General features: G+C 39.0%; 2 protein-coding genes across 2 annotated transcripts in view; both read right to left on the bottom strand.

Moving 5' to 3' along the window:
• PRDM2 (PR/SET domain 2) overlaps positions 1 to 17276 on the bottom strand; it is a 122790-nt gene that overhangs the window by 46911 nt on the left and 58603 nt on the right. Inside the window, 1 exon segment of the mRNA XM_037729863.1 lies at positions 1516 to 1626. Within this exon segment, the coding sequence (XP_037585791.1) occupies positions 1516 to 1626 (111 nt within the window).
• Positions 13725 to 15376, bottom strand: LOC108286715 (60S ribosomal protein L7a). Its single transcript, XM_037729865.1, has one exon. It carries the CDS (start codon positions 15351 to 15353, stop codon positions 14553 to 14555), a length of 801 nt encoding a protein of 266 aa, XP_037585793.1. The 5' UTR covers positions 15354 to 15376; the 3' UTR covers positions 13725 to 14552.

Below are 17276 nucleotides of genomic sequence, written 5' to 3'. Positions count from 1 at the left end.
TGGGACCTGATGTTGTATCAGGAGAAAAATAATTGTCCCGAATTACTGAAGGGGAGTAGGTGACTGTTAGATTTGTTTTTTTTAATTCTGCCACCAAAGGTAGTAAGGTTCCTCGGTAATTTTTGTTGTTCAAAAAAAAGTCTCAGCAGATCTGCAATGAAGAGGCAGAACTTAGTTTTTAGACTCTGGGAAATGAACTTGTCTATTCTTGCTTCATAAAACGGCACAGAAAATTATAATATTTTATGAATGTTATCATCACAAACAATGCTTAAAAATGGTTATGAAAGGCATCCAAAATATTTTGGTTATTTTTCTCTACAAATATTTCTTGAAAGAGTCACAAACCTGTCTTCTGAAATTTGCCTATTTGGGTCACCATAGACAACTCCAGTGAGCTCCAACCTGCAAAAATTTGCCCATGGCAAATTAAGACACACCTCCTTCCCTTCTGTCCCAACAGTCTCAACATGGTGGCCCAACTGCAATGAGCACAGGGCAAGCTGTCTCTCTGATTGACTTTCAATCCATGCCTCTCAGTTAGATTCTTACACCATGGCAGGCCTAGAATATTAATCAGAGGGACTATAAAGGAGAAAATTTTAAGGGGAGAAACACGAAGAGAGAAAATAAGAATTTAAATTCTAACAAAAAACAGAAACACACTTCATTCTGTACACTTTTCATTCTGTTATACAAAAATCAAAGACCTTTGATATTTTAAGTAAACGCTTAATTTGAAGTATAAAACATACATGTATTAAAGTGTACAAATAGTTAAGTATATAGCAGGATAAAATTCTCACTAAATATATATACCCTCATGTGACCATTCCACAGATCAGTAACAGAGCACGACAAGCACCCCAGGAGCCTCCTCATGTCCTTGCTATCACTTTTTGAGGGTTTTAAACTTTATGCTATAAATGCAATCATGTAGTATGTTTCATTTATTATCATTATTTTTTTTAACAGACAGACTCTCGCTCTGTCACCCAGGCTGGAGTGCACTGGTGGGATTTTGAGTTTTGAACATGAAGGGAGGTTTATGCAGCCTCAACTTCCTGGGCACCAGTGATCCTCCCACGTCAGCCTGTCAAGCAGCTAGGACTGTAGGCATATGCCACCATCGCAGTGAATTTTTTTATTTTTATTTTATAGAAACAGGGTCTATGTTGCCCAGGCTGGTCTTAAACTCCTGGTCTCAAGAGATCCTTCTGGCTCAGCCTCCCAATGTGCTGGGATTACAGGCGTGAGCCACCACACCTGGTCTCATTTTATTTGAACGAGGGAATAAGTTCATTTTTAAGAAGAAAAGTCTTTCATAATTGTTTGAAGGGAAGGTAGACTATAGAAGGCTCGGTTTACCATATTAAATTTAGGCAGCTTTTCTGCTGTTTAACCTCTGTACAGATCCTAAATGATTCTCAGAAGGACAATACAAGGAGATACAAAGTTAAATTCACTGGGTACATACATACCCCAATTCAGACCAGGCCAATATCACAAGCTTACCTTCTACAGAATCTCTCATATTTGCAGAGGTGAAATCTGGCTCACTTGTCTTCAGTTGTATGTCTTGGATTTTGTTTCCTTTATTTTTATTTTCCTGGGATTTTTTCTTCCCTGAAACACAATTTGTATTTATTTATTCATTTATTCATTCATTCATTCACTCATTCACTCATGTGTTATCATTCTGGATTCTTGAAGAAGACAATTATTAATCCAATCAAGCACACTATATATTCCTAGGCAATTACCACTTTGGATTCCTAAAGAAAGGAATAAATGATGACTATAAATACTATGTTATATAAGTAAATGATGACAGAGGGGAAAAGAAAGAAACTCATCAATCTTGTATTTTTGGCAATCTTGGGCATTATAGCTATGATCTTCCTTTCATAGCTATAATGACTATCAAATTATGAGGTAATGTATTCTCAAAAAGTTACTATTGATGTCAAAGGAAAATCAGCAATAGTACTGAATTCCAATACCACACAGCTAACAGGGACGGGCTGTTTGTAAGAAGCATATTAGAGAAAAAGATTATGGTGTAATGTGGGGCCCCTTTAGCTAAGATATGAGTACCCATAATTGTTGGAAGCAAAATAAGAGACGAAGAGATTCTGCTGAATTACAAAAGATACACATTCACAATGGCTCAAATACAAAATGCAGAGTAATTATGAATAATTCACTGTCCACCAGCATGGCATTCTTGACAGCCCTGAGGGATCTGACTGTAGGTCCAGCACAGGTCAATATTTCATTAACAATTCAGAGGATGGAATTCAGAAACACTGACTGCATTCCAAGTGATACCACACTTTTAGAAGGTAAGATTAAAATGTAGCATAGTTCTGATAAGCTGCAACAATGAACTCAAGTCGTGAAGATAAGAAATAATTATCCATAGGAGTAATACTAAAGAAATCAGAAGCCCAGTTTCTTTAGGATTTAACCAGAATTTGTAACCTTTCTTTTCTATTTTTTAATTACCAGATTTCTACTTTCCTGGAAACTGGTGTTTCAGTCTTTGGAGCCAGACAGATCCCTATTCTTCCTTGAACACTCCTTTTTCTCCACTGCTCTCTCCATGAAAACTTCCACCAGCTTCCAGAACTACAAGCCTCTGACACCTTTTATCTCTGCATTAGTAAAATGAAACTAGAAGCTACTTAAAGCTGCTGTAAACATGTAAAGTTATACTCTCCATAACAAAGAATCTCTACAGGGAAGCATAATTAGCTAAATATGTAAACTAGATGAAAATGAGGTCAGAGACATAAAATAGCATCATTGAAAACATCAAAAAGTAGAAACATCAAGTACAATGCAAAGCAAAAACGAATCCTAAAAAACATCATCAGATTTTGATAAAGATTTAAGAGCTATAACCTTAATAAAGTCATTTTCCTTGTCAGTCTTAAAAAGCAAATTCTAAAATAGCATTTTAAACACCTAATTCTTCAGCCCATTAGAAATCAGATTTTTTTTTTTTTTGCCACTACATTTATAAGGGTTTGTTTGAACAAATAAATTCCTGTTAAGTTTGTCTATCCATTCATTTCCAAAGGCACTTAAAATGGAACTCAAGAAATGAGCACACACTTCACTGGAACTACATTCTGGTGGGAACAAGCATGAAGGATCTGCATGGAGATGACTAACACGTGTCTGCAGGTGAAGAATTGCAAGCCAATCCCCTCCAAAAGGGGCACAAACATCTAAGCACCTTTCCAGGCATAACCTCCTCTTACAATTCTTTCTCCCTGTATCAACTTAACAGCACTTTGTCTAAATCAGATAATGGCAAAGGTTCTTCAGGGATCCAGTTTTGTTTAAGGGAATTTGGATTCTACCTCCTTTCAATCAGTTTTCCTAATGCTTATGACATAAGCTAGTTCTTTCTGTATGTAATGCTCAGCCCATATTAAATTACTGATAGCAAACAAAATGCTTATCACCCACCCATGCACATAATGCAAATATAAACTACTATCTACCTATATAACTTTTCTAGTGCTGCAGCTGATGTCTGAGGAAATCCATGGCTTCTTTTATTACCACGGGAAGAGTGAGTTCCTAGTGTAGCCCACAGATGCTTGATTCAAAAATCATATTCAGAAAGTTTTTCCCTGAATCCAAACAATGACATTTTTATAAGACATACCACCTCATGTACCACAAACAGGCCAAGGAACATGGCCCTTTCTTGCCAGTCATTTACTTAGTACTTAGCATGAGCTTTTAAAATAAATTAAAATGGAGAGGTGTAATCTAAACCTTCACTCCTTGCATAAACGTTATACACATTTAAAGAAGGGTCACATTGTAAAATTTAGCAGAAAAACAGACGTCAGTTTGTTGTAATACAATCACTTGCAAAAGAAATGCAAGGGTTTTTCTATAACCTCCCACGTGCCATACAAACCCAGTCTATAGGTCATATAAAAGCAAAGTACACTGTTCTACATGTAAATAGAATATTAAATAAGTAAAATGTCTAGATTTATATCTTAACAAAACAAAGTATAATCTTAATACCATTAAGATGCACTCCAAATGAAATCACATAACTGTCTACAAGGTAAAGTGCTATTTTAAGTTTTATTCTCTACCTAAAAGAACATTAGAGTACCTAGCTGACACTAAATGTCAAATGTCCTTTTTTGGACCACCAAAACCTCATCAGTGAGAACTCCCTTTTCTCTCCCTGGGTGTCCTCTTTAAAAGCCATGACCCTGGAAACCTAATCCACTGTGAAGAGAAGCCACGTGCAGTAGGTATATCTCCTGGGTCCTATCAGAGGACTAAGGAGGGTATCCTGCCACAGGCCACTATGAGGTATTAAGGCGTCTCAACAGCAGCGTAACTGACATGTGGACCAGATAATCCTTGGCTGTGTGGTGTGCTGTCCAATGCGATAAAAGATGTTTAACAGCACCTATAGCCTCTATTTGCTACATGCCAGTGGCAGCCCCTTCTAAGTGTAACAATCCAAAGTCTCTAGACATGGCCAGATGTCCCCTGGGGAGATTTCCACAGGTTAAGAACCACAGGGCTAGACCAATGCATTTCTGGGTCACTAAAGACATATGTAACTCAATAGTCCATATACTTATTAAAAATTAGAAACGGTACTCGAAAAACAGTAGTAAGACAATTCTAAAAATGGAGCAATACCACCAAACTAAATTTGGTGAACACTGACAGACTTAGTTTATCATGGAAATTAGTCTACCATGATTCTACCATTCATCCATGGAATTGAGATTATCTGACACCTGAAACAATGATCTCAGTCTTTAGGAGAACCACCTGTCAGGTTACTTCTTGTCATGAGGGCCTTAGACTAGAGATGAAGGGACTATCAAATTCACCTTTCCTGCCTGCAATTTTATGAAAGAAACTGAAGGCCAGGGCCAGAGAAGGACTAATCAGTCTATGGCAAAACAAAAGGTCAAACCAGGGGTCCTGCCTATACACACACATGCTTGGTGTCCCTCACAACTGCCAAATATTGAAACAACAGGTAGTGGAACCTGCTACATTTCTTTAAACCAGTACTGGTTTCTTCCGACACTTGATTTGTCTTATATGTCATCAAATTAAAAGAAAAAACAAACCAACCCATAAGGACATTTACAAAGGGGAGAAGGAAATTTGTGAGCTTCTCTCTGTGAGGCAGAGGAGCAGGAGCCGCTGGGAGCCTGGCAAGCACACAAGTGCACTTACCATCAGGTCCTGGGGGTCCTACAGGGCGCTACTGCCAGCTGGCTGCTCCGCTTGGTCTAGACAAGAAAGACAGAGGAATGAAACACGAGGAAAGTGAAATGGAAATGATGACAAGGAAGAGCAGAGGGACAGGACAACACTATGAACATGAGGAAAAGAAATGAATACATCAAGATGAGAAATTGAATGCAACAGAAGGAAAACAGCAGTTATCTACTGCATCAAGATGCTCACGTACCAAAAATAATGTTTAACTGTGTACTTAGTTGATGAGAATAACACCAATGTAGTATATTCATTTTGGGGCCTGTATTGTGCCCTTATTGTAAAACTGATGCCCCTAGCACTTAATGGATCCATTTTGCTAGAAGCCCCCAAAGTCCCAATGCATAAATCACTTTACAGGGGACATATCCAAAGAGCAGAGATGTGAAATAACCTGTCCAAGGTCACACAACTACATTCGCTGTAGAGCCAGAATGAAAACTCAAGGGCAGGGAGTAGTAATTCCAGCACTTTGGGAGGCCGAGGCGGGTGGATCACCTGAAGTCAAGAGTTCAAGACCAGTCTGGCCAACATGGTGAAACCCCCTCCCTACTAAAAATACAAAAATTAGCCAGCCATGGTGGAGGGTGCCTATAATCCCAGCTACTCGGGAGGCTGAGGCAGAGGCTGCAGTGAGCCAAGATCACCCCACTGCACTCCAGCCTGGACAACAAGAGTGAAACTCTGTCTCAAAAAAAAAAAAAAAAAAAAAAAAAAAAAAAAATAAAAAAAAAAAAAAAAAAAAAAAAAGAAAAAGAAAACTCAAAAACAAAATATTAAAAATGATCTTTCTCTTACAGTTACTTCTTAATATCAGTAATAAGTTAATATGCATACCTCATTTTTATTTATTTATTTTTTTTTTTTGAGACAAAATCTCACTCTGTGTCTTACTCTGTCATCCAGTCTAGAGTGCGATGTCGTGATCTTGGTTCTCTGCAGCCTTGACCTCCTGGGCTCAGGTGATCCTCCTGCCTCAGCCCTCCAGGTAGCTGAAACTACAGGCATGTGCCACCACATCCAGCTAATTGTGTTTCTTTTTTGTAGAGACAAGATCTCGCTACGTTGCCCAAGCTGGTCTTGAACGCCTGGTCTCAAGCAATCCTCTCGCCTCGGCCTCTCAAAGTGTTGGGATTACAGGTGTGAGTCACGGCATCCAGCAGCATACCTTACTTTACAAAGCACTTTACATCCATTATTTCACTGGTTTCAAGGGCAAGTGACAAAAGTTGCATAAAGACTTGCACTGGCCAAGCACAATGGCTCATGCCTGTAATCCTAGCACTTTGGGAGGCCAAGATAGGCAAACTGCTTGAGCTTGGGGACTCAAGATCAGCCTGGGCAACATAGTGAGACTCTCATCTCTACAAAAAAAAAAAAAATTTAGCTGAGCGTGGTGGCATATGCCTGTGGTGCCAACTACTTGGGAGGCTGAGGTGGAAGGATTAACTGAGCCCAGAAGGTCGAGACTGCAGTGAGCCATGGTAGTGCCACTGCACTCCAGCCTGGGCGACAGAGATAGTCTCAAAAAACAAAACAAAGACTAGAATTGCATTTATAGTTTTTTTTTTTTTAAAAGCAACAATCAAATTGGAATGCATTTTTTTGTTTCTATTTTATGTTGTGCCAGAAACAAGTAACAGTCAACAGCACAGAGCCCTGATCTGAACAAGCATGATGCACCACTGAATAATATCAATAAAACTGGATTTTCTAGTGAAATAGCTACCATACAAAGACATTCAACAACCATAACAACTATTTTCTAAGACAGTGTATAGCATTATACTGCTGGTGTCTTGGATATGAGTTGCAAAATCAAAATTGCCTAAAGCATCACATGAAAAATTTAACCTAGGTCTGGACTATGTTCTACTATCCTAATAAACTGGACAGACACACCAGGAAATTCTAGAGAATAATGTTTCACTTTAAAATGTTCAGGCAGTGGAGAGAATGCAAAATTCTGGGAGACTTGCTCAAGTTACATTAAAAATTCATTACAACAGTGAAGGCTCATAAATTTGGTGATTTAAATGAATTAAATTTAAGACTCCATGTAACTCTACATGTGCTGCCTCCTCACTGGGGAGCTATCCAACTCTCAAGGATAAAATCAGAATTAAATATCTGTAAACAGAAGCTAGGTCCATCCAATCTTCATTTGGGGAGCTCACCTCTTCCTCAGATACACAGTTGATTCCAAATCAGACAAGACTCCGACTGGGAGATTTCCATAGTTGTACCATGGAAGGTCATCAAGGACACAGGCTTCCTAACAGGGCTGATACCACCTCACCAAGGTGGGTTGTGCCTGCTGCCTCCAGTTCCTCTGCCCTACGTCAGTCCTTCATCCTTGCACCTAAACTTCCACCCTCTCTACTCTACAGGAATCCAATTCCCATGGTTACCACTGATACCATAATTATAAAACCCAAGAGTTCTTCAGGCTTTATTTGCCCCAAGTTTCTCCTTGACATCCGACAACTTTGTACTTCCTTCATTCTTAGAGTTCCTCCTCCCAGACTTATGGCACTACGATCTAGAATCTCACTCTTTTGCAGTCTTCCTCTTCTTCCTGCCCCTAGATAAGAAGGCCCTTCTTAGGAAAGCTGAAGACTGGAACCTTGCTTTCATACTAGACTGAAGAAAGGCTCTGACAAAAGCATACGGCAAAGCTGAGGGCACAGACCCTACAGAACAGGGTAGATGCTGAACTCAATATGCTCAAAGCTGAGAGAAGAACCTGAACACTCTGGAGCAAAAAGAGCTTCTGTTACCTGCACTTCAGGTTAAGTATGAATAAGGCATTATTATACAGCCTTCCAAACTGTTGAAAGTCCAAGGCGTCTTCTGTGAAAGCAGGCCAGCTGTGGCACTAGAACCACTCAGGATACATCTGGTTTGGAGATTAGAGTTCTCAAAGCAAGATGAAAAGGCTTAACTGGCAGAAGTATAAAGTACATGTTAAATTACCCCTATAAAATTAAAAAAAAAAATCTGCAATAGATTGTGTTGGTAAGGAAAGGGAATCGATGGATAATAGCAGAGCTGTTATCTTAAGAATGGCCCAGGTGATGCTATGTGTGAGATGGTTAAGGTCAACTGGAATTAGACCTCAGTTCTGCTGCCTATGTGAGTTTAACATTCTGCAGTTGGGGTGACAGAGAGGAAGGGAGAAGCTGGAAATGGATACATAAAGCTAAGTTTTCGTAAGTAATTAACAGTTCATTTCAAAATTCTGAATGCATGCTTTAATGTAAGAGTATTACTTGGTACTCTGGAAGTCATCAAATGTCATTAACAAAAGAAACGGGAAACCCGGGCAGAAGGACTGATGGGGACATCAGTGTGCCTCAAGCAGAGAGGCTTTCAGAGATGTCAGCAGGGGGGTATGGTTATCAGAGGATCACAAGTGGCTGTTACAACTGGTCAAGGAGCGATCAGTGGCCAAGCAAGCCCCGCAGATCTGAAGTAGTAAGACGTTGCAACAGTTAGTATTTATAAAAGTAACATGCCATGCATTCTTCTATAGGTGCCTTTTTCACTGAAAATAATTTTGAAACTTATCTGACAGTAAAAAATTCTGTTAAGCTCTTTTGGCATAATTCACATCCTTTTCTGCAGTTAAACTCACCAAGAACTATCTGTAATCCTGGAGGCAAATTATAAAAATAAAACCTATCTGGTTTTAAGTAGCTCATGGTATTAAAACACAACTCTAGGTTTTGCTTCCAACAGAAACAGTGGAAAGTTCTAGATTTTGCAGTTCTGCAGATCACAGTATAAATTCCTGAAATGCTTGCTTCCTGCCAGGGGGCTGCTGCACAGCTTCTGCAGCTGTGGAGGCTGCAGGCTCCCCTAACTCTTCCAAATGTCAGGCTCAGGGGAGAACAGCAAAGATCTGTCAGAAGGGAGTCCAGGCTTTTACGCTGTCAGAAAAAGGCATTCAGTGGTTTTGACTAGATAATTCCAAATCTTAGAAAGGGCTTCCCAAATAAACTTCACCAAATTCAAGATAAGAAAGCATTAAGTTTCCTTACATTCATTGGAGCCTCAAAAACTGTTGTGGCATGAACAAAATTATTTAGGAAAGTAATGACATATAAACAAGCGGCTGACCTGTTCTACTTTATAATTAATTTCTAGGCTTCCTTCTCATGTTTTTTTTAGTAGCCTGAAAAATGTACCTAAAATCTGAAAACCTTACATATAAATAGTGAAGAGGCAACTACAAAATAAACAACCTAATTCGAGTTACGGACTCAGCCCCCTGCGACCAAAAAAACAAAGTGGGTGCTGTTGTAGAGGAGGTGTGTTTCCAGCGCCTGGCAACCCTGAAAACAGAGGGGACTGCCACACCCTCAAGAACTCGGCAAAGAAAGTCATGTTTCCCCATTCAAAGCCTATAGCAAAATTTACAATACTGCATCCTGATGAATTAACTACATCAAGTTTTAAAATATTTTCAAGAAGTAAAAATCTGACATAAATATGAAACAAGATACAATGAAAACATTCAAAATTCATTCTTCACATTTGGTTACAGAAATGCCCGTAAGAACAATGGTCAAGCCATATGACTAATTAATAAAATCAGTCTATGATACATCCACAGAGATAAACTTAAGGAAAATCAAAAGAATATACATTCAGATTTTGGCAGGTGGCTCCCAGTGAGAGAGTACTGATAAGGGTATGATATCTCTATCTGATTGTATTTTCTCAAATAAACATTTGTTTATATTATGCAAAAAAAGAACACATGACTTTTCATGTATTCAACTCAGAAAAAACGTTCAGAGAAACGCCAAAATTCCCAGCAATATCAAATCCACAATGGACACACAGTTATAAAGACTTTAAAGGGATTAAAAATAGAACAGATATTATTAAAGAGCCAAAAATGCTTAGCATTCAAATTACGCCTGTTAACCTTTTGGTAGTATCTTTCAATTCTATGCAACACATCACTTCAAACAAAAAATTAATGTTTCCTCTTTCCAGCCACAAACCCCATATTCTTTTTCTTGTTCACTGCACTTGGTTATTATACCCATCATTATTTAAATAAAATATCTAATTTAAACAATCACGTTGAGTGCCTGCCGGTATTAACCTAAGGGTCAATGTCTTGGCAGTTGGCTGTGATAATCATTCTGTACCTTTATTTTGCTTCTCTTAAAAATGCAAAAACCAGACAATGGCATTTGATTAGGCCACATTTTAACAGACGTTTACAAAAACAAGAGCATTTACAGAGATATTAAGCTACCTAATCACTCAGCCCCACTGTGAAATGAGGCACTTTTAGTCCAGCACAGGTTTTCAGACTCAGCTCCACTACTGCTGATCAACCAGATCCCACTGCAGCGGAAGATCTCAACTGTGCCCGGCCACCTCCTTGTCCGCAGCTGTGCCCCTCTCAGCACTTATGGACCAACATATAATCCAAGGAAAAAGACCTGGTACCCCTCCAGGCTTCCGCACGCACATCGTCTAGCACAAACTCATCCCCTCTGGTAAACTCAGAGCTGCCAAGCCTGTACTTCCGATTGAAGAACAGGATGAAGCTAAAACATATTATTCTTATAAACTCTTTTAAATCAAAAGTTACATTTAAATTCAAATCGATTTTTTTTTTTTTGAAAAAGAGTCTTGATCTGTTGCCCAGGCTGAACTGCAATGGTGCAATCTCAGCTCACTGCAACCTCCGCCTCCAGTGGCTCAGGTTATTTTCCTGCCTCAGTCTCCCAAGTAGCTGAAATTACAGGCATGAGCCACTATGCCTGGCTAATTTTGTATTTTCAGCAAAGGGGGGGTTTCACCATGTTGACCAAGATGCTCTCAAACTCCTGACCTCAGGTGATCCGCCTGCCTGGGCCACCTGAAGTGCTGGGATTACAGACATGAGCCACCATGCCCAGCCCAAATCCAGATTTTTTAAATAGATCTCCACCTAAACACAAAACTCTACTAGCCTATTCAGCAATGTGTATCTCATTCTCAGATGTGCTATTCAGACTATATCAGACTGCTATTAAAATTTAGCCCAAACTTATTATTCTTGATAGATTTTTTAAAAATTTCTTGAGTACTTTGTCAAGTTTCTGGAATCATGGTAAAGTAAGTAAGTATTCTGATAATTTTCCTTGGCTGCTTATTAGCTATACAACACTTATGAGCTACAGGGAATACAAATATATATTACTACAAAGATGTCTGCCATGAAAGAATTTAAAATTGAAGTTACATGCCTGTTTAACGTTGTAAAAAACAAGCCCCTCTGCAGAAACACCCTGCTAATGTTAACAAGAAGCAAACTTTGAGTGGAAAAGATCTTCTCAAGAATCTGTATTTCATTAAAAATAGAGAAAACGGAAAGGAAGGATAGTGAAAAAAGCAAGGAGTCAGGAGAGACAGAGAAGGAGAAAAGAGGGAGGAGCGGAGGAAATAAAGTGCCATCCACCAATGGAACTCGATGAAGTGGGGGAAGCCTAAGGAGCTCGCACTGCAGACCTGGCCTTGCTAACAGGTTCTGGCACTGAGAAGGGAGCCTTTCAGAGGCATGAAATCTTCCTTGGTGCTGGTCTCCAAGGACTATCCCACAATGTCCTTGAGCTGATGCTTTTTCTATTTTTTTTTGCCAATATAGGGGTAAAATAATGCCCATAGGGAACAAATTAAGCCTGGGAGGGAAGGCTCACAGAGGACTAGGGCTTTAAACAGGAGTCGTTCCTAGGCCAGTGTCCACCGTTGATGGAAAGGGTCTCTCAACCCACGCACTCATTTCACCTGCTCCCAGAAGGTTACTGTGTCTCCAAGGTCACATGTGCTCCCTGCAAAGAGGTGACCCAAACTGAGGTGAGACAGTGGACTAGGCTCTTGTTCCCTTCTCCAGTGTGGTGGTGGCACTCAGAATAAAGTAGGTCCTCAAGATAAGTTTGGTCCTCAAAAACAGAAACCCATAAAAGTGAAAGAGCATGAAAGTACATTGTGCAGCCCTTGGGCCATGATTTGATTTAACGAGAAACAAATCCATTTGAGGCAGATGGGAACCAACTATTATATATACTGGTAATACTAATCTGATATTGTCATCAAAAGAAGAAAATGAGGTAATGCACAAAACGAATGACACACGGTGCCTGGCACAGACTCAATAAATGGAATTGATTGTAAGGAGTATCCACAGTAGATTCTACTAAACAAATTACAGAAAGCACAGGCCTACAATCTCAATTGTCGGCATATGTTCCCCTTCGTATGAAAACAATGACAATCTGCTTCCACTAACAATTCCTAATTCATCCATTTGTTTTGTTCATTTGTTGTCCATTGATTCACAGGATCCCACCCAGATACTATTATAAAAATGTACAAGTCCAATGAGGACAGACGTTTGAGAGAATTCTGTCCCTCATGTCCACATCAATATATAAATGCTCGAATAGTGTAAGCTATGAGTATACTTCATTTTTAAAGTCTGTAACCTACTGATTTTATTGCTTCTAACTGTCTCTGCTTGAGTTTGAAAACTGAACATATTGGCTCGCTGTGGTGGTTCTTAGTCTTTTGGAGAGGAGACTTCAGACCCCTCTGAGTATCAAGTAACACCTAAGGCCCTTCTCCCCATACAGTCACAAATGGATGTAAACACAATTATTTGGTAGACAACACTGGGGGCTCAAGGACTCCTGTGTTATTACAAAGTTAAGTTGTGAGTATGTACAAGCATTGCCTTTCAACAGAAGGAATGTACCTGTGTAATCCCTGAAAAAGAACTCCAACTCCTCAGAATGCTCAGTAAAGATGCTGCACAGATAATCAGGACATTTCTTCCCAGGAAACTGGTATCTTCAAATTAATTAGTACCTTCTAAGAAAATAATCCTTTCACCCATTTGGCTTTTCCTGATTTCACACCCAGAAAGAATGTTAAAAAAAAAAAAAAAAAATCTGTCATATAAAGCCCTGAAATTGCTCCCACATGATTACTTTAAAGGCTGTCTGATAATTTAATATCTAAGAAAATGTCAAGAAAAACTCACTCACATAAAATCCTGTTTTAACAGTCATGAGTGCTTTGGACCACATAACAGTAAGATGTGTTTACTTCTGCCAGGCAAATGGAACAAATCAAATTCCAACAGTTACCTAATGCACCAACCTATGTCACCACAGGTGTCCTAGTTTGGGTAACAGTGAAATAAGACGGCTTTTAAGAGAGAAGCAGGTTTCTTGCATATGAAGAATTCCTTAGTGCCGTGATGTATATATTTAGTTGCAGATCCAAAGAAGACCTTTACTCTTACCTAATTTGAATCACCTTAATTCACTCCACAATGCGAAAGGAAAATATACGGATTTTAAGAGAACATGCTACACAAGATGGCAAAACTGTTTTTTTGTTTTGTTTTGTTTTGTTTTTTAAGAAGTGTGCCAACAGGCCAAAGAATGGCAGTTGCTACAGAATGAATTTTGCTAGTGCCTACCACTACAACAGGATGAACCAAAAGTTGGTGTACCAGAAATGTTCCTATAATGTTCTCACTTAATACTCACAGCACCCCTGTAGGTTAGGTAGCTCATATTCCCATTTTACAGACAGGCAAATTAAAGACCAAAAGGTGGAGAGTAACCCATCTTAAGTCACAATGCTATTAACTGGTGGAGCTGGTATTTGAATCTGGTCTCTTAATTCTAAGGCTATGTTCTGGTGTATCACAATGAATTCTGCATATTGTGCATCTCCTAACATTCAAGATATAGCTGGGCCAGCAAATTTTCCCCTTTCCTCTCTACCCAACATACACATACACTCCAGGCTCATTTTAAACAAGTTACCCATTTTCAAAGTACTGATCAATCTATATCTAATGCAAAAGGAACAGTGAAGCCCAAGCAATGAATTTCCATCCACTAAAAAAAATTTTTATTTTATTTTATTTTTTAATGTGCTTAGCATAGAAACTGAAGAGGGAGTAGGAGGAAGCACAAGAATCATTCTCTATGAAAACAAAGTTCACCAATTTCACGTACTTTTTGACAATCACCCATGAAATTTATAGGACTCTGTCTTTAAAATTTGAAAAGGTCAGACAGAAATTAAGTATCACTTTTTCTTGATTTAATATTTTCTACACTCTATTACAACCCCAAATTTTATCTTGGCATACAGACAGTAATTTGCATTATCTTCTTTTTTTTTTTTTTTTTTTTGCATTAATTATTTTTTTTTACAGAAACAGTTATTTACATTTAACCCAATTTCGTGGCAAGTTCTTTAGCCTTTGCCTTTTCTAGCTTGGCAATGCGAGCCACAGACTTGGGACCCAGGACATTGCCTCCCCAGTGACGCCGGATCTCATCGTATCTGTCATTGTAGTTGGTGCGAACACCTTCCACCAGCTTAGCCAAAGCACCTTTGTCTTCCGGATTAACGTGTGTGAAGGCGACAGTGGTGCAGGTCTTCCTATGAACTAGACGTCCCAGTCTTGCCTTACCCTTGATGATGCAGTAAGGGACTCCCATTTTACGACAGAGGGCAGGCAAGAAGACAACCAGCTCAATGGGATCCACATCGTGTGCAATCACCACCAGCTGAGCTTTCTTGTTCTCCACCAAGGTGGTGACGCTGTTAACTCCTGCTCGGAGGACAGGTGGTCTCTTACTGGGGACGTCCCCTTTGCCAGCCGCTTTTTTCTCGGCCCGAGCCAACAGCCTCCGCTTCTTTTCTTGCTTCGTCTCTGGTCTGTACTTGTGGGCCAGCTTAAGCAGCTGGGTAGCTGTTTGGCGGTCCAGGGCTTGGGTGAATTGGTTAATTGCAGGAGGCACTTTCAGCCGCTTATAGAGGATGGCTCTCTGCCGCTGCAACCTGATATAGCGGGGCCATTTCACAAAGCGGGTGAGGTCTCTTTTGGGCTGGATATCTTGTCCAATGCCAAAATTTTTAGGCCTTTTCTCAAATAGTGGATTCACCACTTTCTTGGCCTCCTGCTTCTTAACGACAGCAGGGGCCGGAGCCACCTTCTTCCCCTTGGCCTTCTTTCCTTTCGGCATCTTGGGCGGCGGGATGAGAAAGCTAATTTGCATTATCTTCTATCCTGAATTCTTGGATTTATAATGATAACGGAAAAGAGTTATTAAGAGCTTAACGCAAATTTGATCTTGTTATCAAACACTCCCATGACCCATCTAACAAGGGAAAGACACTACGGATTACACCTTTAGCAATTAACAAAATTCCTAAAATCAAGTAGATTTGGAATCTTAAACTCCTGGTCCAAAAATCTAAGATTGAGACCATTAACAACATACATTTTTTATTACTTATTATTGATACTCCCTTTTACTTATTTTCTTGGATGTCAGAGGGAAATTATAATTTCAACATTAGTGTTAATCTTACAAAAATTAGAGTCCATTATGTGTAAATAGACAAGGAGATTGTTCCACATGTAAAAGATCAAAACTACAACTCTGATCATCATGGTGCTGCCCACAGCATAAACCTGCTACAGAAGAATACAAGACTTAGCACCCAGCTATGACCAACATTCACATCCTCATGGCGGAAGCAACAAGGCAAGAGGTGGAGAGCTAGGAACTCTCATTTCTCACAGGCTCTTAGACATTCTGCTTATGGCCAGTAATCTCCCTATTCCAGAGAAGCAGGCTCTGATAATCCCACATATGAAAGACAAAAATGTAGCCAACAGAACCAGAAAGGCATATATTACATCTCCAACTGGCAAGAGAATGAAAACAGAACCTGAGAGGCCAAATGGTTTTTAAAAAAAAAAAAAAAAAAAAACAACACTCAGAAATTTCATTGTTGCCCATTCTAAATGGCACTGCAACTTCAAACATTGCACAGAATTCCGTTTTGGGGTTCTAAACATGGGTGAACAAACCAGTTTGCCTTCATTTTTGTGGCATGTGACGCCTCAGGAAATCTACAAAAGACTACACCAAAAGGTAGGATTATAAATACAAGAAAAAAGATTGTTTATCACTAGTTTTTCTTTAAAAAAAAAAAAAAAAAAAAAAAAATATAAATACAAGAAAAAAGATTGTTTATCACTAGTTTTTCTTTAAAAAAAAAAAAAAAAAAAAAAAAGACGGGAATTTTAGCCTAAGCAATGCTATATTAGTTTTCTTCTTAACAGAAGTCAATCCTTTGCTACTGTCCATTAACCGGGAACAGAGAGTTATAATTCATTAAGAGTGAAATTAGGTTTCATTGTTTAGACACTGATTAAACAAGAACATATCAAAATGAAAGTTATGAAAGTATCAAATTAGCAGTATTTTAGATGTCATATTATCTTAGAAACTAATATACTACACACACAGTATCATCATCTTATTCATTAGAATATTCTCTGTATATTAAAAATAAATGTTATGTACTTTTAATATTAAGCATCCAAAATAACTGCACATTCACTAGATTAGTAAAACTTTCATCAAAACATTTTTAAATTTCAGGATCATGGCCACAGAAGCAGGAATAAGAAGCAGCTAAAATAAATGCTTCAAAATACTGAGAATGTTCTAGTCCCTTATCCAGAATCCCTCAGGACATTTTCCTAATATACGCACCAAGTTTTAACCTTTTTTTTTGAGATGGAGTTTCGCTCTTGTTACCCAGGCTGGAGTGCAATGGCGCGATCTCGGCTCACCGCAACCTCCGCCTCCTGGGTTCAGGCAATTCTCCTGCCTCAGCCTCCTAAGTTTTAACCTTTTAAACAAAGATAACTTCTCCTATTTTTCAGAGAAAAGGTTAGAACAGAAAAAAAAAATGCTAAAGAAGTTTGAAAAAATGAAAGCATAGACTACGAAACTGCAGTTGTGTTTTGCCTACAGTATGTGTTTGGGTGGTTGGGGGGTGTTAAATACTTACTACCTCTTTAAGGAACAATCGAATCAAGCACTCTCAGTAAAAGTTCCAAGTAAAAAAAGCCACATTACATTTGGCTA

The sequence above is a fragment of the Cebus imitator genome, unplaced genomic scaffold (assembly GCF_001604975.1).
Source record: "Cebus imitator isolate Cc_AM_T3 unplaced genomic scaffold, Cebus_imitator-1.0 Scaffold15, whole genome shotgun sequence".
NCBI classification, from domain to species: domain Eukaryota; kingdom Metazoa; phylum Chordata; class Mammalia; order Primates; family Cebidae; genus Cebus; species Cebus imitator.
This window is presented reverse-complemented; position numbering and strand designations above follow the sequence as displayed.